Here is a 27,225-nt window from a genome sequence, read left to right as displayed (position 1 = left end):
AGTAATGTTTCATATGAGGATTACAGGCTTTACATAAACTTATTTTATTAAATGTCTAATATGTTCAAGACGTGTGTTATGCCAGGCACTGCAGGAAATACCAAGACATAAGAAAACACAAACTGCTATCCTTAAGGAACTGAATATGACAATGAAATTAAACACAACAGGCACACATAAGAGCTAAACGAGGCACAGATAGTACCACACATAGTATGTAATTTCACATAAGGACAAAATCACTGAATTCTAGGGACACCGGGTAAAATTGTACATAGAAGCAAGGTCTAAACTGGGTTTCACAAGATGATTAAGTTTATTCATTTTACTTGGTTCTGCAGCAAATATTACAATAATGAGAATGTTGTTTGTTAATTGTTACTTTTTTTTTAAATCAGCCTAAACAAAGCACTGAAGACATATTACTACTGAATATAATACAACTATATAATAAGAGAACTTAGCAATGTAAAAATAATAATAGTGTAACTTACAAAAACTGGAAGGACAGAAGGATGTAGGAATGTACTGATTCAATATTGCACAGGAGTGTTTCAATTAATACTATATAAAGTTGTTATATCAAGACATGCGTGTTTAGGTAAATTATTTACATTAATAAAGGTAATCACAAGAATAACTACACAAATTCCAAAACGTCAATGATGGTAACCTAAAGATATTGGAGGGGGACATTGACATTCTACCCCTCACGAATCCATACAGCATACAGAGAGGAGGGAATTTCCATTTTATTCTCTAAAAGACGGAAGAGCAGAGAAAGAAAACTTTCAGCCTCTCTCTGCCCCTCACTCTCCTGGGAGAGGACTTACTAAATGACAGTGATTTCCAGAGAATAAAGATGCACGCTTGGAGCATACTTCAGGGCTTCTTTTTGTATCTGTCACCCTGCATAGAGCTCTAGTCCATGTAGATAAGCTGCCTGTCCCTTCAAAGAAGGCCCTACGTTACCTAGATTTGCCTCTGATGGTTGCCACAGGGGTGAAATTCAAAAACTATTTATTAAATTAGACATTAAGCATACAGAGGCAAACAAAACAAAGCCCCAGCTCCCATGAAACCCATATTCTAGTTGCTTATGAGGTCCACTGTTGTTGCACATATACACTATAGCCTCCAAACCGGCTTTTGGTAGCACAAAAGCTGATGTATTTACTTGATTTCAAACTCATACAAGGAAGAAAGGAATGTTATTTATGGAGCTTCTGTCTTCAATTTGGGAGCGGGGGGAGAGGGCTTTCTGTAGTTTGATTTTTTTAGCCACGTGCATATATAATTTTATGATAAAAATATTTTAATTACTCAGAGAAGGAAAGAACTAGTTTGATGAATGATTGGGAATATAAAAAGTGGCGAAGAAAGTGGAAAGTCACAAGCAAAGGCTAAGATTCAAAGCAGGAGTGTAAACAGTAAAAAAGATAAGAGAGATGTGAAATTAAATCCAGAGAGGATTCTTAGGAGTGACATAATCAAAGGACTATTTTAGGATGACTAATCTGGAGTATGTATATGAATTAGAAGAAGAAAAGATAAGTAATAGACATGTAATCATGCTATTTTAAAAGTTCGGGTGTGAAAAGATGAAAATTAGGCAGAGGATCAGCATTGTAAAAAGGAAGACATAAATTTAAAAGACTTATGAAGAGATCAACGGTTGGACCTGAGGAACAAATAGGGGAGGCCAAAGGAAGAGTTCTGAGCCTAGTTACTAGAAGAATGATGGCAATAACTCAAATAACAGTATTTGCAGTTTGGGGAAAGGTGAGTACACAGAATTATACGACGTGTATAATTCTGTGATGATGATAAAAAATGGGATGGAGTGAACAACGTAAGTTTACTATCTAAATAAAATGACAAGGGTAACACCTAAATTACAGGCATTATATATCATAATACGCATATATATCACTATATATCATTATGTACATTAAGGATTTGATTAAACCAGCAGTATAATTATGGGATAGCTGTAAGTTATGTAATTGTGTAACATTAGACAAATTATTTACCCTCTCTGTGCCTCTTTATTCACCTGTAAAATAGGGGTAAGAGCAGTAGCTATTTTAAAAGGTGGTTGTGAGAATTAACTGAATTAATGTGTGCAGAATGCTTAGAGCAGTACCTGGCACATAGTAAATAATACAGTTTAGTTATTAATAATAGTATCAATGAAATTTTATTGTACCTGTAGGTTGTTGGGGGAAAGTGATACAAGATTGGACAATATTTTTAAAAACAGTAGTGAACTAAGAATATTTAGCAAAAGACTCTTTACTTCTTTTACCTGGTCCACGAGGTTGACCAGAATTTTCTTAAGCCGCAGTCTGAGGATCATTGCTAAACTGGCAAAGGTGTTCCTTGCGCTCTTCATATATGTTCACTTTCCCCGGATTCTGATTGTCTCTTCCCTCTAATAACCTGAATCTGGTCATATCTTTAGCTCTAACTATCAGTTTGTGGGTAACAGAGGACATAGAAACATCCTAAAAACTATCAGGGCACAGAAAAACACGTCAAACAGTATCATGAGGATGCAATCAGCCAAATCTAGAACGTGGTTGATTCTATGTAACAAGTAACCAAATTTATTCAACATATACATATCATGGGGATGAAACAGGGAGGAGAATGAATTATTATAGATTAAAATATACTTAAGAGGAATATCCACTAAAAGCAAAAAAGACATTTTTTTGTGATAACCAAGAACATGAATTAGGTACAATATCGTTAGGTACGATATTGAGGAATTACTGGTAATTTTATTGCATATGATATCAGTATTGCAGTTATACTAAAAATAAAACGACAATATATAGAATATATATATATACACACACATACATGAGTGTGTATGTAATGTATATATATTTATGATACTGTGAAGGCTGGGTGGGGTGGAGTAGAAGGGGAAGGAAGAGAAAATGACAATAATTGTTGAATCTGGATAATGGATATATGGGTGTTAATTATTTACTATTTTTTCTATTCAGGGACATGTTTAAAATTTTCCACAATAAAAAGCTAAAAGGAAGGGAATGAGAGAGGAGGGAGGGCCTCCCCTCAACAAAAAAAAAGAAGGAAGAAGAAAAAGAACTTTAGGAAAAGGGGGAGAAGGGGAATAGGTCCCACTTTTTCTAAGGAACCACTTTGAATGATGTAAAACACACAAAGACCTCTCAAATATAAACTTCTTTCATTTGAGTGATCCTATAATAACAATTTACTATGAAAAGTCCTTTCTGCCCATAGGCCATAAAACAAAATCCACCTACTGAGAAGGAAGCACCAACAGGCCTTCGGATCCACTTGGGTGGCTTCTTCAGAGGCAGCACTATACTATGCTGAGCAGTCTGCTGTGGAATTTGTAATGGAGGAAGGGGTTGTCCTGTGCCGAAAGGATCCAGATTCCCAAAAGATGATGAAAGCTTAAGAAAACAATAACGTGAGAATCTGTAACTTATACAAGACTATAGTGCATTTTTTCTCATCATATCCAAATTTTTAAATAATTATCCAACTAAACAGCATTGTTGATCTGTAAAGTCATTTTCAAAATAATCACACAATACAATTATTTTTTTCAGATGTTACAATCAAATCTTTAACACGTCCTTCTTACCTTGTCAACTTGTTTCTGCCTTAAACCATCAGTGCTCCCTCCCATGATGGAATAAACACTGATACGCCCATCAAAAGAAGCAGCTGATAAGACAGCAGGATTTCGGGGGCACCACTGAATATCGAAACACCATTGTGTATTAGTGGGAAGTTCATATAACACCTAAGCCCAAAAAAAAAAAAGTCAGAAAAGGGTATAGCTGCTTTATAACCAAAACAACTAAATTAATATGATCAACTAGCTAAATTAAAACATTTCCTTTTAGAAAGTATCTTTAGCCAGGAAAAACAGCACTAAGATTTTAAAAATACAAGAATAGACCATTACGACAGCCTATTATGATAAACAGGAATGCTACTTAAAAAGATTCAACCACATTCAAAACAAGCACATCTTAAAAACTAAAGTTTTTCTGTTTTTATTGAAATGATATTAGTGGATGCATCTGAAACACCAGAAAACTCTGAGTCAACTTGTCAAACTCCCAAAGATCAATGGTGTACTGCCCAGCTGTGTATGCCTGCCAAGACTCAACCATATTTAGACCTTTTATCTGAAGACGAAGTTTTAAAAATAATCCTGAGAGGGAAGAATTCACTGAGAAATCTGGCATTTAGTCAAGAAAGAAAATGTGTGCACACCATTCCTATTGCTGCAGTCATAATACATAATCATAACAACCTTTCTTTATAAAGAAAAGAACAAGAACTACAGAAAATGACTGATATAAAACCTTTACAATATTATGATTTTTTTCTAACTCAAAATGTAGTGGTAACTGCTCCTCAAAGGAGCATAAGGTTTTGTGGCTTCAAGAAATAAGTCAAATGAGCTTAACCTGGGTTTCATGTGACACTAAAATATGTTTTATTTTACAAGAAAACTGAATTAAGTAAAAAGGTACTCAGCCTTCTCATGTCTATGATGCTTAAAGTGGCTGATAAGACTAATTACTCTCAGCTTGACGATACTGACCAACACTTGTCTATTCCTAATTTCCCTTTGAATAAAAAATCTACTAGGTACAGCACACACTGAAGTTCATTTAGTTTCTTCCTTCAAAGTCCAAGAACACACAACTAATCACATGCGAAAATTAATTTTACCAAATTACATAACAAGAAAATTATGACAGACAAGTAATAGAATAAGAATTTTGAACTTACTTGGTAAGGCATGGTATAAAATGCAAGATTTTTATTATTTATTCTACAAGTCATATGAGTATACAAGTCATATATAAGTTATATTCTTTCTCCTGTTTCCCCCTAACCTTAATGTTTCTATGTTCTTCCTGACATTGCTGCACCTGAAAATTTTAAACCAGAATCCAAATGACTAAAGTGCTTGTTTTTATTTTATCAGGCTAGATTTTTAAAAATCTATTGAAGATACTCTTATAGTTTCACTAGCATTCCACCAGGGTAACTTAAAAGGCTATATTGTAAGCACTTGCAATAGCCTACTTCAATTCAGAAAAGATAAAAGTCCAGTTTAAAAATTAAAGTCTACAGTCTTTTGCCCACTACCGAAAAGGGAAACTATTTAATATTGAAATAGTTAAAGGAGTTTTAACACACAACCCAAAGCAAATAAAATTATATTTATACAGATTTTAAATTTAAAAAGGCAGAATTTCTACAAGCAGGACATATGACAAACGTTATTTTACAAAGTAAGTATTACATGTGAAATAAGTCAAATTAAATATTTTCGAGTATAGGTAAACTCATTTGAAAATGTGGGGCCAATTATGAGTTTCAAATGTAATATGTAAGAACTGAATTTTCTGGCTGAAACAGCTGAGTTTAGATAATGTTTCTGGTAAAATCTCCGTTGGATTAACATTTCACATACACTTCGTCCACCTTCACGTGTCGTTAGTTGTAATAATACACTAAGACTCCACGTGGGAAATTTCTTATTTAACTGGACATAAAATACCATAATGACTGTAAGGTTTACAAACACTTCTTCCCCGTACCTCTCCTGTGTTTGGGTTGGAGCAGAGAATTTTAGCATCTTTTCCGCAGCTCAGCAACAATTCAGGATCTGCCATGCTCCACGCAATTGCCAAAATCCCCCTGTAAAAACACAAAGAAATAAAGAAATTTTTAATCTTGAGGAAAGTATATTTTAAATTATTTCTGCCTAGACTTTGGACACTTACACACTACTGACAGAAGTAAACATTAATACAATCTTCCCAGAAGGCAATTTAGTAATTTGTATGCTCTTTGATCATTGCAAGGATGTAGGGTATTCACTATGGTGTAGAATGCATGATAGCAAAAATAAAAACAAATTAATTGTCCAACAACCTGGACTGTGTAACGATAAATTACAGCTGATCTTTGGATGGGAAAATGTATACAACATTAAAAATTATGTTGTAGAAATCTATTTCTTACTGTTATATAGTGTCCACAATTAATAAAAAAAGCTTAACTATATGAATTAATTACACATTTGTATTAAAATTATATAGATATATTATAATCATGTTATAAGTTACATTAATTATTTAAATCATGGGGCTTTATGTGTGTATGTAAATAAATCAGATATACACAATGTTTTACCTATGTTGACTATTTCACATTTTCTTTTTGTTTACATTCTCGAGCTTTTATTATTAGAGAAATACTTCCTTCATAAGCAATTTTTTTTAATTAAAAAAAAAAAAAACTAAAAATTTGCCTCACAAAGAAGCATTAGCGATTTAACTACCAACATCTGGTTTTATAGTTCTTTTTGTGGTTTAATAAACTTTTGGATTTTTTTTAACCCTCAATATTACAAAAGTAGTATTTTTTAAATAAAAGATTCTGAAAATTCAGATTAACACAAAGAAAATAAAAATCTCCTGTATCTCACCATCCAGAGAAAACCACTATTTACATTTTGTCTCTTCTATATTCCTGCTTTTTTTTTTTTATTAAGAGCAGAATTAAAAGATGAAGAAGGAAAGCCAACATTATTATACAATTAAAAAAAAAAAATACTAGGAACTAGAATAGAATAAGTGGGTACTTCTTCAAACACAACAAAAACTTAGGAGTCCCTGGGTGGCACCAATGGTTAAGGACTGGATTACCAACCGAAAGGCTGGTGGTTCAAACCTATCCGGAGACACCTCAGAAGTAGGGCCTAGTGATGTTCCCAAAAGGTCGTAGTCTTAAAAACCCTAGAGAGCAGTTCTGCTCTGCACATATGAGATCACCAAGAGTCGGCATCGACTCGCAGAAACTAACGCCTAACAACAATTAACAACATAATAAATTTCAAGGGCTGTCCCAAAGCATTATGGTATACTAGAATATTGATATTTTAATTATTACTTGAAAATCCTTTAACACATTTTTGTGCTGTTATAATTTGCCTACGTTTCTTGGTATAGAAAAGCAGATAACTATTGCTAAAAATAAAATGCAGTATTATAGAAACAAACCATTTATCCTAATTTTTAAAAGAGACAAAGCAAATTTCCTAAAATTCAAAAGGAAAAATAAATAAATAAAAGCCTATCTAATAATTCAGAGTAATGTGTAAATGCATTAAAAAAAATAAATCCAGTTCCTTGGAAAAGCCGCATGATACCTGGCATGGTTTTCAAGGACACGGAGTGGAGAGGTGGCAAATCGAAGATCCCACATCTGGACCACAGGTAACCTGTCATCCTCAGAGGCAAGGACCATCTGGGTAGCAATGTCAGGATGCCAGGCCAATCCAGAACAATGCATCTGCAGATGGTTAAGGCTCACATTTTATCAATCACATTACATTACGAAAGGCCAAAATGAAATGGAGGAATATACCTTCATTGACACAAACAGTAAAAAACATCTGCTCAGGCCTAGCTTATTTAAAAAAAAACTAAAACCATTAAATTCTACTGAAGTCTTAAAACTGCAATGTTTGAGTGTTTTCAATTCATCCAGCTATTTGGTACATATAGAACCACTCTGGGTCAGAGTAATTCTACACCAAAAATGGGTTTTACTGTCAAAATTGTAACTAGGGAAAAGGTTTATACAAAAACATTTATATCATTTAAATTTACATAAATTTAAAATGCAATACTTTCAGAAAAATGAAAAAAAGATAAAGGACTATTAAAAAAAAAAAAACCCCGAAAACAAAAACGCCTTTCCTCCATCAGGAAAATTAAGGCAAAATGTCTAAAGCAACAACTACTATTTAAATTTTTACATGGGATAAACCAATATTTTTACTAAGAATTACCTGAAAGTTCGGATTCTAGTAAATGTTCCAGAAGATGACTGAAAAGTTTATTCTACGTTTTATTCCACTGAAACTTTTATTTTAAAAATCCTGACTAACTTGGAAAACAACACCCTGAAGAAATATTCTTCTTAAGAGTTTCTGTTGCTACTATGGTTGTTTTTAAAGTTATGTATGTATTCCCTGAATTAGGCGAACTCATTTTGGAGTATGTCAAACTAATCAATGCGATTAAAACCAAGCAAACAAAACAAGGCTCCTACTTGTGTCCAAGTTATTTTAATGCACCTGATGACAGAATATCAAGTAACCCGTAAGGCTGAGAATTTAATGTGTTATAGAGCAACACATACTAGAAAGTACCTAAATTAGCGGAAGAGACAAAACCAGGAGTTTGGAGGCTATAAGATAAGAAAAATGAAAATAAAATTACTAGTAGGAAATTTTACATTCTAGGAAAAGCTAAGAATGAATTAAGAAGTTGCTGCAATGCTCTGAAACAGCTTGTTATTGTTAGGGGCCATTAAGTCAGTTCCATCTCTTAGCAATCCTACATACCACACAATGAAACACTCCCCGGTCCTGCGCCATGCTCACAATCATTATACTTGAGTCTACTGTTGTAGCCACTGTGTCAATCCATCTCATTCAGGGTCTGCCTCTTTTCCGCTGACCCTGTACTTTACCAAGCATGAGGTCCTTCTCCAAGGACAGGTTCTTCCTGACAACATGTCCCAAATATGTAAGATGCAGTCTTGCCATCCTTGCTCCTAAGGAGCATTCTGGTTGTACTTCTTCCAAGACAGATTTGTTCATTCTTTTGGCAAAAACACAAAAACCAAACCCAGTGCCATCGAGTATATTCAATATTCTTCACCAACACCACAATTCAAAGGTGTCGTCAATTCTTTGGTCTTCCTTATTCACTGTCCAGCTTTTGCATGCATATGAGGCGACTGAAAACACCATGGCTTGAGTCAGGCGCACCTTAGTCTTCAAGGTGACATCTTTGCTTTTCAACACTTTAAAGAGGCACTTTTTAGCAGATTTGCCCAACACAACGCGTCTTTTGATTTCTTGACTGCTGCTTCCATGAGTGTTGACTGTACATCCAAGTAAAATGAAATCCTTGACAATCTTTTCTCCACTTATCATGATGTTGCTTATTGGTCCAGTTGTGAGGATTTTTGTTTTATGTTGAGGTGTAATCCATACTGAAGGCTGTGTCTTTGATCTTCATCAGTCAGTGCTTCAAGTCCTCTTCACTTTCAGCAAGCAAGGTTGTGTCACCTGCATAATGCAAGTTGTTAATGAGTCCTCCTCCAATCTTGATGCCACGTTCTTCTTCATACAGTCCAGTTTCTCCGATTATTTGCTCAGCATACAGATCAAATAGGTATGGTGAAGGGATACAATCCTGATGCACACCTTTCCTGACTTTAAACCACTCAGTATCCCCTGGTTCTGCTGAACAAATGCCTCTTGATCTATGTACAGGTTCCTCACGAGCACAATTAAGTGTTCCAGAATTCCCATTCTTTGCAATGTTATCCATAATTTGGTGTGATCTACGCAGTCGAATACTTCTGGATAGTCAATAAAACATAGGTACACATTCAGGTATTCTCTGCTTTCAGCTAGGATCCATCTGACAACAGCAACGATATTCCTGGTTCCATGTCCTCTTTTAAATCCCACCTGAATTTCTGGCAGTTCCCTATCGATATGCTGCTGTAGCCACTTTTGAATGATCTTCAGCAAAATATTGCTTGCGTGTGATATTAATGATATTGTTCAATAATTTCTGAATTCGGTTGGATCACCTTTCTTGGGAATAGGTATAAATATGGATCTCTTCCAGACAGTTGGCCAGATAGCTATCTTCCAAATTTCTTATAGAGATGAGTGAGCACTTCCAGCGCTGCATCTGTTTGTTGAAACATCTCCAATGATGTTTTGCCAATTCCTGGGCCCTTGATTTCTGCAATGCCTTCAGTGCAGCTTGAACTTCTTCCTTCAGTACCATCGGTTCCTGATCATATGCTACCTCTTGAAATGGCTGAACGTCGACCAATTCTTTTTTGGTATAATGACTCTGTACATTCCTTCCATGTTCTTTTGATGCTTCCAGCATCCTTTAATATTTTCCTCAAAGAATTCTTCACTACTGCAACTCAAGGCTTGAATTTTTTCTTCAGTTGTTTCAGCTTGAGAAATGCTGAGCGTGTTCTTCTCTTTTGGTTTTCTATCTCCAGTTCTTTGCACATGTCATTATAATATTTTACTTTGTCTTCTCGAGCTGCCCTTTGAAATTGTCTATTCAGTTCTTTTACTTAATCATTTCTTCCTTTTGCTTTAGCTGCTTGATGTTCAAGAGCAAGTTTCAGAGTCTCTTCTGACATCCATTTTGGTCTTTTCTTTCTTTCCTGTCTTTTTTAAATGACCTCTTGTTTTCTTCATGTATGATATCCTTGATGTCATTCCACAACTTGTCTGGTCTTCGGTTATCAGTGTTCAATGCGTCAAATCTATTCTTGAGATGGTCACTAAATTCAGGTGCGATATACTGAAGGTCGTACTTTGGCTCTGGTGGGCTTGTTCTAATTTTCTTCAGTTTCAACTTGAATGCGGATATGAGCAATTGATGGTATATTCCACAAGCAGCCCCTGGTCTTGTTCTGACTGATGATACTGAGCTTTTCCATCATCTTTTTCCACAGATGTGGTTGATTTGATTCCTGTGTATTCCATCTGGTGAGGTCCATTTGTACTATTGCCATTTATGTCGGTGAAAAAGGTATTTGCAATGAAGAAGTCGTTGGTCTTGCAAAATTCTATCATGCAATCTCCGGCACTGTTTCTATCACCAAAGCCATATTTTCCAAATACCGATTCTTCTTCGTTTCCAACTTTCACATTCCAATCGCCATTGATTATTAATGCACCCTGACTGCTTGTTCGATCAATTTCAGACTGCAAAAACTGGTAAAAATCTTCAATTTCTTCGTCTTTGGCCTTAGTGATTGGTGTGTAAATTTGAATAATAGCTGTATTAATGCTCTTCCTTGTAGCCATATGGATATTATTTCTCACTGACAGCGTTTACTTCAGGATAGATCTTGAAACGTTCTTTTTGACAATGAATGCAACACTATTCCTCTTCAATTTGTCATTCCCATCATAGTAGACCGTACGATTGTCTGATTCAAAATGGCCAATACCAGTCCATTTCGGCTCACTAAATGCCTAGGATATTGATGCTTATGTGTTCCATTTCATTTTTGACAATTTCCAATTTTCCTAGATTCATACTTCATACATTCCTGTTCTGGTTATTAATGGATGTTTGTAGCTGTTTCTTCTCATTTTGAGTCACACCACATCAGCAAAGGAAGGTCTCAAAAGCTTGACTCTACCCATGTCATTAAGACTGACTCTACTTTGAGGAAGGAGCCCTTCCCTAGTTATCTTTTGAGTACCTTCCAACCTGGGGGGCTCATCTTCCAGCACTATATCTGACAATGTTCCGCTGTTATTCATAAGGTTTTCACTGGCTAACTCTTTTCAGAAGTAGACTGCCAGGTCTTTCTTCCCAGTCTGTCTTACTCTGGAAGCTTAACTGACCTGTCTGCCATGGGTGACCCTGCTGGTATCTGAATACCTGTGGCATAACTTCCAGCATCACAGCAACATGCAAGCCCCCACGGTACAAACTAAGACACCTGGGGGTTGAAATAGCTAGCAAAGCAAAAAATCAACATATTAGTTTCTTGATTAACTAATGGCTTGAGTCAGGCGCAACTTAGTCTTCATTTCATCATTAAAAATAACCAACACGGTATGTTATTAACTTTATTATTTTCTCCAAGGGGAAAACCTTTCATTTTAACATGATGATCAATGAGAAGATGGGATTTGCCATTACAAAAATTTTGTTGCCAACTGTCAAACAATATAGGAAAACCTACACCAGAAATGAAACATGTTTGTCTCAAATCAATCACACACTTACCCTGTTATTATGATCACTGACTTTGATGATAGGTTCATTTTTTCTAAGGTCCCACACAGTGGCCCGGCCACTAGGACTCGCTGATGCTAAAATATGCTGGACTTGTCTATTCCATGCAATGCAGCTGATGTCTTCTGGGGGCTATAAGGAATAAACTATTAAAAATCATTTCTCTATTTTAATCAAATTTAACTACAAAATCTGATTTCCTTTTAAAAAAAATGGATGACTTAAAAATCTGATATTTTACTCCACAAATTTGCTTTATATTCCCATATTCTCAAAATGTATAATTCAGTTTAAAGTACATGTACATGCCACTTTAAATATTTCATCTTGTTAAATATTGTCTCATTCAGCAAGGATTTACCGAGCTCCTACAATAAACCAAGCACTGTTCCTTTATTTTGCAAGTGTTACAAGGTAGATCACATACCACAAGGTAGATGGTTGATATGATGGACAACTAGACAGAGCAAAAGTTAAGGTCTAGACTGTTAGAAAAATACCTTTATAAACGGTAGAACATATGTTACCATTATGCTACCTCTCAAATTGCCAAAATGCTAAGGACAAGTTTAATGGTTCCAAATTGAATAGTCTATACAACATAAAGAAACTCAAGGAGGAAGGGGAAGGATTGTTCTTACTCAATCTATACATAGGGAATATACAGAAAAAGAGGTTGAGACTTCTTTTTCTTTAGAAGACATTTCCTTTTCTACTTTACGATTTTTATTTAATGGCTGGATGTTGTTCAAAGAAAGAGTAGCTATCACACAGAATACAAAAATAGTCATATCTAAGGAAATTATTAATGATTTTTGTCCATCTAGGTCACTTCTGTATGCCTAGTATACAGAACAGTGTGTGGCAGGTGGTAATCACTGAATAAGTATCGGCTGTCAAATAAAAGACTCACTAATGCTTTGAAGAAGTGTATTTGTTAATATTTTACTACACAGAAGGAAAATCAGTGACATCTAAAAGGTAATTTTAAACATATTTTGCATGAAAAACTTATAACTGAAATAAATACAGAAGAACTATTTCTGGCTGGTTTTTCTTCAGATTTCTTAATCAAAATCAATGAAATACCTGTGTTTTGGCTCCTGGTGTCATTGGAGTTGCAAAATTGTTTAGATCCCAAATATAGATTTCAGATTCATTAGCACCAGAGGCTACAAGATTAGTCTGTAATAAAAAATAACTAAATAGCATTTATGAATACTTACAAGAACTCAGAATAACTCAGTTCAGAGCTAGAAAGATCTGTTATAGTTTTAGTTTATACAATTGTTCCACTTAATTAACAAAGCAAAACACATGCATGAAATCACCCTTCCTAAATAATTACCCATTACAATTCTTAAGCAAAATTGTTTTTTTTTTAGAAAAATGTACTATAATAAAGGCATTAACAAAGAACAATTATATAGATAAGTCCTAAAAAAATGAACCATAAAACCACGTAGGGATTATCATTTGTGGCTTTGCATCTCTGGAAGGGATTCTGATTGTGGATAACAACAAAAGGTTATCAATTATCCCTTTAAGACAAAAAGCTAAATCCTAAAACAAAAGGTATCTTTTTCAGGATACCTCAAAGCCAGGTTTTGGAGGCAAACAAGACAGGGCTAGCAAAATCTCTTGTCGTAAATCTCTATTTCTACTTCTTTTACACTCAACCTTGTTCCATGTGGTAATATTTCTAAGCTACCATAGATTAGCCTCCATCCTTCACTGTCATTCTCACATATTCTCGTCTAATCAAATGGCAAGTAAGTATGAAGAGAGAGGAATTCTATGGTAGCAGTCACATATAATCTAAGACTATAAAACCTGTTGCTGTTGAGTTGATTCCGATTCGTAGTGACCCTACAGGATAGTGTAGAACTGCTCCATAGGGTTTCTAAGGAGCAGCTGGTGGATTTGAAAAGCCAACCTTTTGGTTAACAGCCGAGCTCTTAACTACTGCACTACCAGAGCTCCCATAAAGCAAGACACTTTTACCAAAAAAGCTAATGAACCTAATTAACAAAGGAATCAGCTATCCAATCTAAAAAGACACCAAAAACTGTAGACATGAAGAAGTTTGGGTTTCTGTATTTCTATATACTATCTATTCATAATATAAAAAAATAATTATTTAAAAGTTTACTATAATATTCATTTGTGGTTTTTATAGCCTAGTAACCTATTAGTTCAAGATCTTTACTAACCTGTGCATTTATATAATGACTATTTAGTTATGTTTATAAAAACAATAGTGGGAAATTATAGAATCTTAACTGCCCATGTATAAAATTTGCATTATATTTGTGTTAAGTATGTTTCTACATATTTGATAGAGTAGTAATCCCTTTGTCATAAGAACAGAATATCTAAATTAAATAAAACAAAGAATTAACACGGACACCACAGCACCAGCTAGATAGTGGTTATACATGCTGGAATGGCACAAACTTTTCAAAGCCGAGGCTTCTAATCTATGGGGCTAATGTTAAAAAAAAAAAAAAAAAAATCCAATCAGTTGGCAGTGAAACCTCCAGTCTTCTAGAATCAAACCTTTCAGTCTTATCCCTGAGCTAGTACTGCTTACCCTGAACCCAACTCTGTACTCATTCCTCAAACATACACCACTCACTACTCAACAACCTGCAGAGCCAACATTTTTAGTTTTCAGTTCCAAGACTGAGGCATAGTAAATTCATATACTTATCTCAAAACAGAGCTGTACATATTTCTAGAATTATTAAGAAACATCAAAGTCTAACCTGGAAAATGTTCACATCCAAGGCTCTCACTGGGCCAGTATGCTTGTCATTCTGGGCGATTACAACTTCCTTGTCTCCAGCTATAATTTTAGAAGGATCATAGAGAATAATATTTCCATTTTCACCACCTGCAATCAGAACTCCGGAGACATTTCCTTTTGAATTCATCTTATGGGGCCCCCAAATCAACTTGTGGTACCTTTAAGATAAAATGAGTAAAATAACTCATTCTTGAAGTAAAAAAAAAAAAAAAAAAGAATTGAAATTATAATTTAATTGTTTATGCTTTCATAAATACTCCAAAAACAGTGCTGTCCTCCTAATAATGGTATGTAGCTTCGATGAAACGGCATTTTAATTTTTATTCAAATAATATCAGCATATTTGATTTTACAGTCCTCTGCTCATTGTTAGAGAGTGAAATCTTCTGTTGAGGTAATATACAATGACAAAGTATACTTGATTTGTGTGTCAAAAAATACGGGCTTGAGGATGGTTTTACCATTTAGAAACTGTGAGGCCCTGGACAAGTTAATTTTCCTAAGCTATCTTTGGTTCACTTGTTAAGATGGAATTATCAACCACTTCCCTTGAAAAATAAGTGAACTCTATTTGACTATAGAAGTACTCACGAACAAGTAATCTGTTAAATAGTAAAGATGTTAAAGCTGAAATTTTCTAAGAAAAATAATATATTACGACACTAGAAAAGTAACATCAAAATTCTATTACAACAAGTACCCCTACTAGTGGAGAATAAAATATTACGGTCTGGCATGGAGATGCAATATAAAGGTGGCACAAGTACACACAGTGTGCCCTGAGAAAAACTCCTATGCAAAAGGAGTTTGCACTGAGAGGGTTTACATATTCTCTTAAGAATATGCAAGGTCCCATAAGACACCATGAGTTGAGCTATATTCTTTTAGCTAAGGTAAATCTTTTCACCAAAATCTGCCAAGTTACTGAAGCAATAAAGCTTATTTTATTACTTAAATAAAAATGTCCTTTGTCTGTATTACAATAGGGCGGAAGTACTTAGAAATGTGGTCCAAATACCTACTGTATCAGAAATCGTGTCAACAAAATTCTGTGAGATACATTTTTAAATACAGATAATCACAAAGAAGAAAATAAAAATTCCCTACAGAGACAACTACTATTAACGTTTTAATATACAGTCAACTAGTCCTTTTTCTAGTCATACCTACCCATTCTTGTAAACTGGTAAAATAAGGATGGAAAAAAGTAACTCCACTATACCATGAAGGAGGAAAAAATAGTAGAAACCAGAGTCTCTCTTACCCTACATGTAACAGTAATAATAAAATCAGGAGAATATATAAACACTTCTTTTACTTCACAAGAAATTGACTCGTATGCTTTTTCACAAAATATTTTACCTCACTGATGGCATTCCCTACAGTTTGTAGTAACAGCACAATTGTGGATAAACTAGGGCTCACGTACAAAATCAATCACAGTTAAATAATCACATGAATTTAAAGCAGAACCTCATACCTGTGAGAAGATGAGAAAGTGGCACAAGATTTCATATCCAAGGATGGGTCAGAAAGGTCTAATTCAAATATCTCAAGGGAAGCATTGGTACTAAATGTTGCATCCAACTGCTGAGCGGATGTTCCTATAGAAAATATATTTAAGGTAACTACATACGCAAAAATAACAGAGAAAACCACACAAAATCAAAATTTAAAGCATGTTTTTCTATTATGTCACTCATGAATGCTGTATTAGCAGCTGAAATCTCAGCACATGTCATCGAGCAGATGCTTAAATTACAACAGAAATGAGATTCTGGCACAATTAGACATGGCTGGGAGATGATGTTTGAAAGTATAGTTTGTAAGGGTAAAAACAACCCAGTGCCGAGTTTGTTAAGGGTAGCACAGATTATTTTTAAGCCTATAGATTTTTTTTAAGGGCTCTCTGTAAAAAAAGAGCACCATGATTTACTATATTTGCTTATAATCGTAATGACAAAAGCCAAACTCTTTTTACATAAAGTACTGGCATCGAAGTTGCCTTTCATTCATTCAAATTGATATTAACTGTCTTTTACATGTCAGCCATGGTGCTTAATATTAGAAAAATAACAATGGGCAAAACACAATCCCTGTGAAGTGAGAAGACACTATATATGTAATATATCATGACCAATGCTATGAAGTACAGGGTGATACGGGAACACAGAGAAAGGTTACTGAACTCAGCAGATAGAGAGGATAGAATATCTTACCAGGGAACAACAGGCATTCCAGAAGATGAGGCTTGAACTGAATCTTAACGGACAAGCCAAATAAGCCAGATACAGAAGAGATAAGGTTAAAAAAAAAAAACAAAAACTTACCTGTAGCTAGGTAAATGGGATGATTCTGGGCAGGGCTCCATGCCTGCATGGCAGTGCGATCTACTTCCTTTAACTTCATCCTGCTAAAGAGAATATTCCACATAGAATGTATTGAACACGTAACACAGAACACAGAAACAGGATTTACATAGAAACATACTGAACAAGTCACTGCAACGTTAAAAACACCAACGCACCAGTGAATTAAATTGGTTTAGGTGTCATTTGTAAAAATAAGAACAACTTGTTTAACTATGTTTAGACCTTACATAAAACGAGGGCTAGTCTAATTGTTCATAGATTGTAGCCCTTCAGCTAAAAAATCAGTTTGGAAAAAAAAATCATAAAAAAGTACGGGACAGTACATGAGAAATTAACTTTGATACACAATGTGTTTCTTAAACAAGGATGGGTGACAATGTACCAGGGTAAGAGAAGTCACATAATAAACAAGGTACGTCTCCCTGGGCCAGCTGTACTCAACGGTAAGCCAAAAAAAAAACAAACTCATTGCCCTCAAGTCGATTTCGACTCATAGCGACCCTAAAACAGACTTCTACAGAGAAGAATACACGAAGTCCAGATTTTTAAGATAAAGCAGAAATTTTTAGGAAACTGGTCACTTCAAGTCACAATCCCACATAACCAAACCCGTTGCTGTCTAATCCATTCCAACTCATGGCGACCCTGTAGGACAGAGTAGAACTAGCCCCACAGGGTTTCCATGGAACAGCTGGTGTATTTGAACAGTCGACCTTTTGGTTAGCAGCCACTGTGCCACCAGGGCTCCACAATCCTGCATACCACTTGCTTATATATTCTGCTTTGTCATTAAAGAGGCATGGTGCTATACCTTTAAAAAAAAAAAGTCTTTGTTATTTTTATATAGATAACATATTCAAATGACTTAAAATCAAACAACGTAAAAACTGAGAAGTCTTGCTCCTGTACCTACCCCCAAGTCTGTTTCTCCCATCCTCATTTTTATTAGTTTGTGTGTATCCTTTCAGGTTTTTAAAATATAATTCTTTCTCCCTAGCATTTGATGTAAACATAAATTTAATGTAAATAAATATAATTAAATAAAAATATAAATTTAAGTATACATATTTGTATCTTTCCACCTAGCATAATGAAGCACTGTTCTATACCCCTTTGGGTGCCTGTGATATGAACATCCCCCTCTCTTTCTCACAATGGCATAGTATTCCATTGTAAAGATATATCATACTTTACTCAGAATCCTACTAATGAATACCTGAGTTGTTTCAATTCTTTCGCTATTTTTGTAAATAAACTGAAATGGCCGTATATGAATGTTATTTCATACATGGGCAGAGATAACTATAAAATCCCAAAAGTAAAACTGTTGGGTCAAATGATAAATATAATTTTAATTTTGACGAATATTGCCAAGTTGCCCTCCATAGCAACTGCACCTACTCACATTCTCGAGAGTAATACGATTATCTGTTGCCCCCCAGTCTCACTACATTGTACTGTCACACTTTTAGATTTTTACCAACATGATATGTGGAAAATATAAGTTCTTTGTAGTTATAATTTACATTTCTCCTACTCTAAGTAATGATGTGTATCTTTTTATGATTATGGGTCATCCATATTTCTGTCACCTGTTTATTCATGTCTATTTGTATCACTTGCCCATTCTTGTAGACTTTGTCTTACTGATTTCTAAAAATTCTCTATTTTAGGATTAACCTTTTGTCTGTGATACAAGCAGCAAATACTTTTTCCAGATTCTCTCTTGACTTTGCTTATGTGTATTTTTTTTACCTTTCAGAAGATTTTTATATAGTCTAATTTGTCGGTTTTTTTCTTTTTTTAATGGCTTCTAAATTTTGATTAGTTAGAAAAGCATTCTCCATTCCAAGGTTATGAAGAAATTCACCTATATATTCCCTTTAGTATATCCTTTACATTTAAATTTCGACCTACCTGGAGTATAACCAGAGCCCTGGTGGAATGGTGGTTAAATGATACTGCTGCTAAGCAAAAGGTCAGCTGCTCCTTGGAAATCTTTTATGGCAGTTCTACTCTGTCCTCTGGGGTTGCTATAGGTTGGAACTGACTCGACAACAGTGGGCTTGGTTTTGGGGTTTGGAGTATATCTTGGTATACAACGTGAGTTCAAAGTTTATTTCTTCTTGTTGCTCTAAAACCATTGATTTAAAAGTTTATCCTTTTCCTAATAATTTTAGATATGACCTTTATCATGCAATAAATTCCTGTACTGAGGTTTATTTCTGGATTTACTATCTCATTCCTCATGCTAGTTTATTTGCATGCTAAGTACTATACTCCTTTATATTTACTGTTGTTAGGTACAGTCAAGTGGATTTTGACTCATATTGACCTCACGTGACAGAGTAGAATTGCCTGGTAGCGTTTTTTAGGTTGTAGTCTTTATGGGGGCCCATTGCCAGGCCTTTCTCCCATGGAGCCGCTGGGTGGGTTGGAACCACCATCCTTTTGGTTCGCAGCCGAGTGCTTAACAGTTGCACCACCAGAGCTCCTATATTGCTTTAAATACTGAGCTTTGTATAAGTGACAATTTTAATAACCCCTTCCAACTGCTTTTTATTTTTTTTTCCAATTTCCCTTGCTATTACTGTGGTCTTTCATTACATTATTTTTCTGCTTGTCATTGTCTATATGATGACTAATGATTTCTTTATATTAATTTTTTACCCTGTGTACCTTACTGAATTATCTTATTGGAATAGTTTTTCAGTAGATTCTTTTGAGTTTTTTCAACACTCACACCACCTGCCAATAGTGACACTTCACGGGGAAACAAGTTACCTACTTGTATCAAACTCTTTTTCTTCTAGTTTCTCACTCTGGTCTGAGTTGGCTAGTATTTGTAGCACTATATTAAGTAGTAGTGATAATAGTGAGATTTCTTGTCTTGCTCCTTACTTTATTAGGGATGCATAGCATAACTTCATTGAGCATGATTTAGAGGTTTGAGATATACATGTGTATATACATAGATGTAAATGTATATATAATGCTAAGAAAACAGCCATCAATTGTTTTATTAACGCTACTTTTGAAGTCTATGTGCTGATTTTTGTCACTTCTTTAAAATAATTTGTTTGTTGTTGTTGAAAATGTACACAGAAAAACATACACCAATTCAGTTTCTACATGTACAGTTCAATGACATTACATCCTTCAGGCTGTGCAACTATTCTCACCCTCCTTTTCTGAATTATTCCTCCACCATTAACATGAACTCACTGCCCCTTAAATTTGTTCTTTAACCTCTCAAGTTGCTGTTGTCAATTTGATCCCACGCATAGTTCTTTAAAAGGGCAAAATGCTCAAGGCAGGCATTCTTTACTAAGCTAAATTACTGTTTGACTTAAAGAAGGCCTCAGGGGATATTTTTGGTTTTAAGTTTAACCATTACCACAGGGCAACTGTTCTGGGGTTTCATCCAGCCTCTAGGACTACAGAAAGTATGCATTCCGTAAGAACTGTCAAATGCTTTTCATTTGGCAACGGGAGGTAGCTTTATGATTTTTCTCCTTAGGTCTATCAGCAAGGCAAAAAAAAAAAAAAAAAAATACTAATAGATTTCTTAATATTGAGCCATTTTTTCATTCCTGGAATAAACTCCTCTTGACCATGATGTTATTATTTAACTAATGTGCTTAAGATTTTTGCTTCTAAAGTCATAAGTGAACTTGTGCCTACAGTTTTCTTTTGTGCACTTTTGGTCAGGTTTTGATACCAATGTTACCACTTGCTTCATAGTTTTCCTTCTTTTTCTAGGCTCTGGAACATTTTCAATAGTAGCACTGGAATTATCAGTTCTTTAAAGATTTAGCAGAATTCTCCTGTGAAATATCTGGGCCTGGTGCTTTTTTGGGAGAGCGGCTCCGTTGATAATTTTCTCTATTTCTTCTATGGAAACTGATCTGTTTGAATTTTTTCTATCTTCTGGGGTCATTTTTTGTAAATTATAGGTTCCTGCGATAATGATTTATTTTTATAAAGATTTTCTAATTCATTTGTATAGACCTGAATAATGTAGATTCATGATTGTTTTAATTTTTGTTACGAACAGTTATATTTGCCCCCATTTGTATCATGCATGTATGTATGTATACACACACACACACACACACGCATACATACATATGTCTCTGCCTAATCCCCCCTTTTAAAAAATAGTTTAGCTAGTGGTTTATCTGTGTTACTAATTTTTTTCAAAGAATCAACTTTTGGATTTATTAGTTCTGATCTTTTGCTTCCTAATTCATTAATTTCTGCTTTTATTTTTTATTAATTCCTACCTTCTATCTTCTTTTGATTTAGTTTGTTCTTATAACTTTTGAGTTAAATGCTTAACTCATTCATTTTTATTCCTTCTTCTTTATTGATGTAAGCGTTTAAGGCTTTAACTTTTCCCCAGGTACTGTTTTTACTATATCCCATTGATTCCTAACGTTTTCATTATTGTGGTCATCCATACATTCTACAATTTTCATTTATATTTCTCTGATGATCAAAGATTTGTTTATGAATTTTTTTAAATATCCAATTGGAGTGGGCTTTATATTTACTGCATTGTGATTTTTCTGTGATACTTCTCTTCTTTTTAAATTTACTGTTTTACATAAAAAACGCACATGGTATACATTTTCTGCCAAATGTGCAATGCCCTTGCACATTATCATCTAGTGCTGCTAGAACAGAAATACCACAAGTGAATGGCTTTAACAAAGAGAAATTCATCCTCTCACAGTCTAGGAGGCTAGAAGGCTGAACTCAGGGTGTCAGCTCCAGGGGAAGTCTTTCTCTCTATTTAGGCTCTGGGGGAAGGTCCTTGTCATCAATCTTCCCCTGATCTAGGAGCTTCTCAGTACAGGGACCCTGGGTCCAAAGGACACACTATGCTCCCAGTGATCCTTCTTGGTGGTACGAAGTCCTGTCTCTCTGCTCATGTGTCTCTTACATCTCGAAGAGATTGGTTTAAAATACAATCTATACCTGTAGATTAGGTCCTGGCTCATTAACATAGCTGCCTCTAATCCCACCTCATTAACATCATAGAGATAGAATCTACAACACACAGGAAAATTACATCAGATGACAAAATGGTGGACAATCACACAATACCAGGAATCATGGCCTAGGCAATTTGATACATATTTTGGGGGGACACAATTCAATCCATGGTAGCACACTATGTGCATTATATGTGTGGGCATGTTTCTACATGGGCGCATTGTTTGTGAAAAAGTACACTATTGGTATTTTCTTTGGAGTTAATATATAGTGAGTTTTTGTGAATGTTCCATGGGACCTGAAAAGGGGTGTTCACTATTTTCAGGGTCCAGAGTTCAACACATATTAATCGAATCTACTTTATTGTTTAGATAGTCTATATTCTTTTTTGTCCACTTGATCTGTCTTGGACCATGAACAGTGAATTAAAGTCTCCTACTACTAATGCACTGTGCCTACTTTTCCTGGTAGCTCCTAAAATGTCTTTTTTATCAAAGTTACTTTGTTATTTAATACATAGTTATTTTGTACATAGAATTTCAAAATGTTAAGTTTACTGTCAAACGCAAACTCTGGTTTTATGAAGTATCCTTGTCTCAAGTAATGCCTTTTGGCCTAAATTCCACCTTGTCTCATTTTCAGATCAATACCCTGGCTTTCTTTTTACTGGCATTTATGTGTATGCTTTTGCCTTTTCAATTTTTGGACACTTTGTTTTCACTGTCTATATTGAATTGGCATATAATCAGATTTTTGCTTGGTGATTCAATTCAAAAATCTTTTTAAAAGGTTAGCTAAGGCCATTTACCGATAGGACCGAAACACTTGGTCATAGTTCTATCATATTTTGCGATGCTTGGTTTTAGCTTTTTAAAAAGTCTTCCACTCTATTGTCTGTTTTCTTTTTGTGTGCATATTCATAATTTTTCTGATATTTGGGGTAATTTTTATTTTTGTTCTAGTGGTTCTTTATAGTTCTGTCTTTGTAACCATAATTTTAAATAATTTTATTTAATATCCTTATCCCTTTATTTCTTTACGTAGTAACTACTGACTCCCTACCATGAACACTAATGAAATTAGTTTGCATAATCTTCCTACTGCCCCTCTTTCACTACACAATTATAGTCAATACTATTATCTTTCTTAGTGTTTACCTTCGTGCTGTTAAATATGCTTATACTTCTACTAACGGATTTGTCAGCTTTAAATGATGTCCTCTGTCTCCCAGCCACTACAGATAAGGCAATCTGCAAACTCATTCTACCACTTTCTTCCCACTCCCTACTTCCCTTAATTTATTAGTTGCATTACCAATTCCTACATTATTAAGACATTGAACATTAGTATTTTCATCTTTCTTCCTTATTCCCACTTTTGTTTTAGTCTCAGGTCTGTGGTCAAATACACTCAACGCTCTCCAAAAGTACTTCTGCCAGTCTCTCTAGTCATCTCTACCGGACTAAGTTCATCTTCCAAACATTTCCTTAAGAACTTAAGAGGGCCTTAGACACTCGACGACACTGGGTTGTTTTGGGTAGATACACAATAAGGAGCCCTGGTGGGGCAGTGGTTTAAGTGGTCAGCTGCTAACCAAAAGGTTGGTAGTTCGAACTCACCAGTCGCTTTGCAGGAAAAAGATGTGGCAGTCTGCTTCTGTAAAGACTTACAGTCTTGGAAACCCTATAGGGTTTCTGTGAGTCAGAAATGACTCAATGTCAGTGGGTTTGGTAGACTAACAATACGCCTAAGTTCTTATAGGTTCAAAACTGTATATAGCCTCTATATTTGGAGAACATTTTATAGAAGATAAAATTAAGATAAAGAAAGATCAAATTGTCTGTACGAGCTAGCAAGGGTAAAGCCAAGTTGTTCCTTCCAACAAGTTTAGGTATGAAATTTTCAATCATAGGAGAAGTACTAACATTTATAGAAAATAATTAATGGCAATGCAATTATCATGCATGGCGAAATCAAAAAAGGAAATATATTTTAGAAATTGTGCTAAGTTAGGGAAAATGGGATTAGGAGGTTATAGCCTAGATTTGAGTACTGGCTCTGCTATTTACAAGCTATACTACCTCTGATACCTTATTAAACCTCTCTGGGACTCAGTTTCTCCATTAATAAAATGGCAATAAGATGACTACCTCATGGGATATTAGATGGTTTAAATGAGACAATATATTTTAGAGGGCTGCAGAATGCCTAGCATATAGATTAACACTTGTTTTAATATGTTAGCTATTTTTTAAAAAAAACTATTTCTACCATGAGATTAAGCAAGAAAACTTCATGTGTCGTTTTCTAAGATTATTCTGGGTAAAAAAAAAAATTTCACTTTTCTGAGAAGCAAAAAAGGAGCCTATATTCTTTGCATGAAATGTCGTCTTCTTTCTTTAGCTAAACTTTCTGACCTAGTCTTTGATAATTAGTTCACGTCCCAGCTCCTTAATGAAAATTGCCCTGATGACCCAATCCACACTAATCTTAATAATCTCTTAACTGTTTATATTTGCTTGTACCAGACTTCAAAGATTTTATAATAACAAAGCATCTTACCCCACCTTAACTAAAAAATTTACAACTTTCTGTTAGCACATATTGTTTATATATTTTCCAACTGCCTCTACCAACTGTTTAATGTGTCATCTTGTCCCATTAATTAGACAAAATGTCTTTTTTTAATCAGGTATTACAACTTTTACCCTTTTGACACTCAATCGTTTAGCGCTGGGTGAGGTAAGAAGAAAGTTTTATTTGATTTTACATGCTTATATTTAGAGGGATATAAACAGACTGATGAACTAGAAAGACTAGTTTTAGGTAAAACATTTAATTTTAAAATTCTTAACTTTTTGAAGGATCTTTTCCTATTTAAAAAAAATAGGAGAAAGTACGATTGGGGGAAAAAGGTTTTATAAAATGCCTTCAAAATGATTTCTAAAAGAAAAAAAAAGTGATACATTTATTTAAAAAAAAAAATTGGAGAGAACTACAGGATCTCTAAGGCCAAAGGTACACAGGACTACCTAACTCATGAATGCTTAGTTACTGTGTAACATTTACTGAAAAAAGAAGAGAATTGACAAAAACATAAAATGGCTAAAAAGGAATTCAAAGCATTTATAAAAATGAATTTCTTCGTCTTAGTATTCGATGTTCCACCGGAAGCAGTTTCACTTATTAACCTGTCCTGAACACAAAAGATAAAGAATAACTGCTCTTTATAGTTTACAAATTTCTTCCTATTCTTGTTATTAGTTTCAGAAAAGAATCTGTTATACAAAATTAAGCAGTATAATTCCAAACTCATCCACAAAAGCTGTGGCTATGCATAACATAAACAACTACAGAAACTTTTCAAGTTACCCAAAAGTTCTTCAAGTCTACAAGCCTTTTCCAGAGCTGTAACTAAGATGTGATTGCAAATGAGTACATGAAAAAAAAAAAAAAAGCCACACTGAAAAAAGAGTCTGCTTTAGCCAACTCTAGAACAGTCGTTATGCACAGGAATCGTAGGATATTCTGGCACAAGGACCAGCTTCTAATTACCGATTAAATACTGTTACAGCTGCTGTCAAAGACAACCGAATTTTTTTGTAATTAAAAAAAAAAAAATCATTTTTAGAGGAAGGATTTGTCACAGACCATCGCATCGGCGCAACTTCAAAAAGTCCTGTGGCCAATGAGTTCCTTGAGTTCACAGCACAGGCAATATTGTGATTTATTTTACAACCGCTGCGTAATTTCACTTCTTAATATAACAACTCACTAGCAAAAACCTGCAACAGTTTATGATACTTCCTTCGAAATATAGGTTGCTACTGACGACTACTGTCCTTAAAATAATCCAATCCTGGTTAATAGCCTTCCCTTCAAACCTCCAAGCCTTTAAAACAGACAACGGCTCAAATACAAACAAAAAATCACAAACTAAAGTCAACCAAATAACCCTGAGGTTTGTTTCCTTCCACCGCCCTTGGGGACCGCACCTCTTTGTGCACAAGAGTTCAAAGGTCTCCTAACCTCATACCCCAGTAACCTGCCCAGCTGGGACTCCCGGCAGGACACCCCGTCGTAAGCCTCCGGGGAGCTCCGGTCGTTTCCACGGCGGCGAAGGCGGGCAGGCGCAATCCCCGAAGCAGTGCCGACGCCAGACGTTGTCAGGCCGGGCCCCAAACGAAGATCAGAGGCGCGCCGCCAGAGAGACCGGGCCTCGGGCCCGCTGGGACCAGTAGGGGCCGAGGCCGGAATCCGAGCTTTGGGACCCGGCTCTACCTTGAGGTCCCGGGACCAGAGATGAGAGGAGGCAAGAAGAGGCGGACTCACCCGGCGGGGACCCTCGGCAACCGGGTCCTGCGTTAGCGTGGAGTCCGTCAACTCACCCAGCATTCGCCGCTGCCACTCCTCCCGGCCCGGGGCCACCTCCACGTTCCGCTCCAACGTGGCAGCCGCAGCCCCGCCCGGCCGGCCGACGCTTCCGGGAGCGACGCCCCGCCCCGCCCGCTCCTGTCCGCGGCCTGCCGCTGCACTTCCGGTAGCGGCGCGGGGAGCAGGGCCAGGTCGGGGCTGCGAGTGTGGCGCCGCTGCTCCAGGGCTGATTCCAACGCCGCACGAGCCCTTGAGTTTAGGGCAGGTCGTTGAGGGGCGGTGCGCAGGGCCTTAACGCGGTGGCCAGAACTACGGGAAATGGAAAGGTTTTGCTGGGTGTTCCCGTCAGGAGGTCCACAGGAACGCCACGTAGCACTCAAGTCCTGTAGACGTCAGCACTAACACTGCCTACGCCAGACAAAACCACGTGAAAATCGGGCTGCAAGGGCCTTACTGTCATAATTTGTGATTGAGTCTCTTAAAATTGCTTACTTGGTTCTGCCACACTGCGTTTCAAGAGGACGTGTTTAAAACTAAACGATCTGGTCGTATATACCCAAAGGCTGTGGTGCAAAATACTCGTTTACCTCTTCCCAAAAATGTCCGAATATATAACACCAATAAAAGTTGCCATCCAGACTCATGGCGACTCCATATAGAACTGCCCTCCATATGGTTCTTATGGCTCTGACCTTTCGGAAGCAGAGATCACTGGGCCGTCCAAGGCGCCTCTAGTGTGGTTGTAACTGCCAACCTT

General features: G+C 35.8%; 1 protein-coding gene across 20 annotated transcripts in view; it reads right to left on the bottom strand.

Moving 5' to 3' along the window:
* SEC31A (SEC31 homolog A, COPII coat complex component) overlaps positions 1-26,541 on the bottom strand; it is an 83,196-nt gene extending 56,655 nt beyond the window's left edge. For 7 of the 20 annotated variants that reach the window (XM_010594108.3, XM_010594105.3, XM_010594106.3 and 4 more), the window contains exons 1-10: positions 26,124-26,418; positions 17,052-17,134; positions 16,202-16,325; positions 14,681-14,879; positions 13,002-13,097; positions 11,904-12,044; positions 7,247-7,389; positions 5,631-5,730; positions 3,647-3,808; positions 3,300-3,452 (exon numbers count right to left, since the gene is read on the bottom strand). In XM_010594108.3, the coding sequence (XP_010592410.1) occupies positions 3,300-3,452; positions 3,647-3,808; positions 5,631-5,730; positions 7,247-7,389; positions 11,904-12,044; positions 13,002-13,097; positions 14,681-14,879; positions 16,202-16,325; positions 17,052-17,134; positions 26,124-26,128 (1,206 nt within the window). In that variant the 5' untranslated portion in view covers positions 26,129-26,418. The other 13 variants (XM_010594097.3, XM_010594101.3, XM_010594104.3 and 10 more) reach the window with 9 other exon arrangements.
* Positions 26,542-27,225: the final 684 nt, after the last annotated feature.

Source organism: Loxodonta africana, chromosome 5 (genome assembly GCF_030014295.1).
Source record: "Loxodonta africana isolate mLoxAfr1 chromosome 5, mLoxAfr1.hap2, whole genome shotgun sequence".
NCBI classification, from domain to species: domain Eukaryota; kingdom Metazoa; phylum Chordata; class Mammalia; order Proboscidea; family Elephantidae; genus Loxodonta; species Loxodonta africana.
The sequence above is the reverse complement of the archived record's forward strand: the minus strand, read 5'-3'. Positions and strand labels throughout refer to the sequence as shown.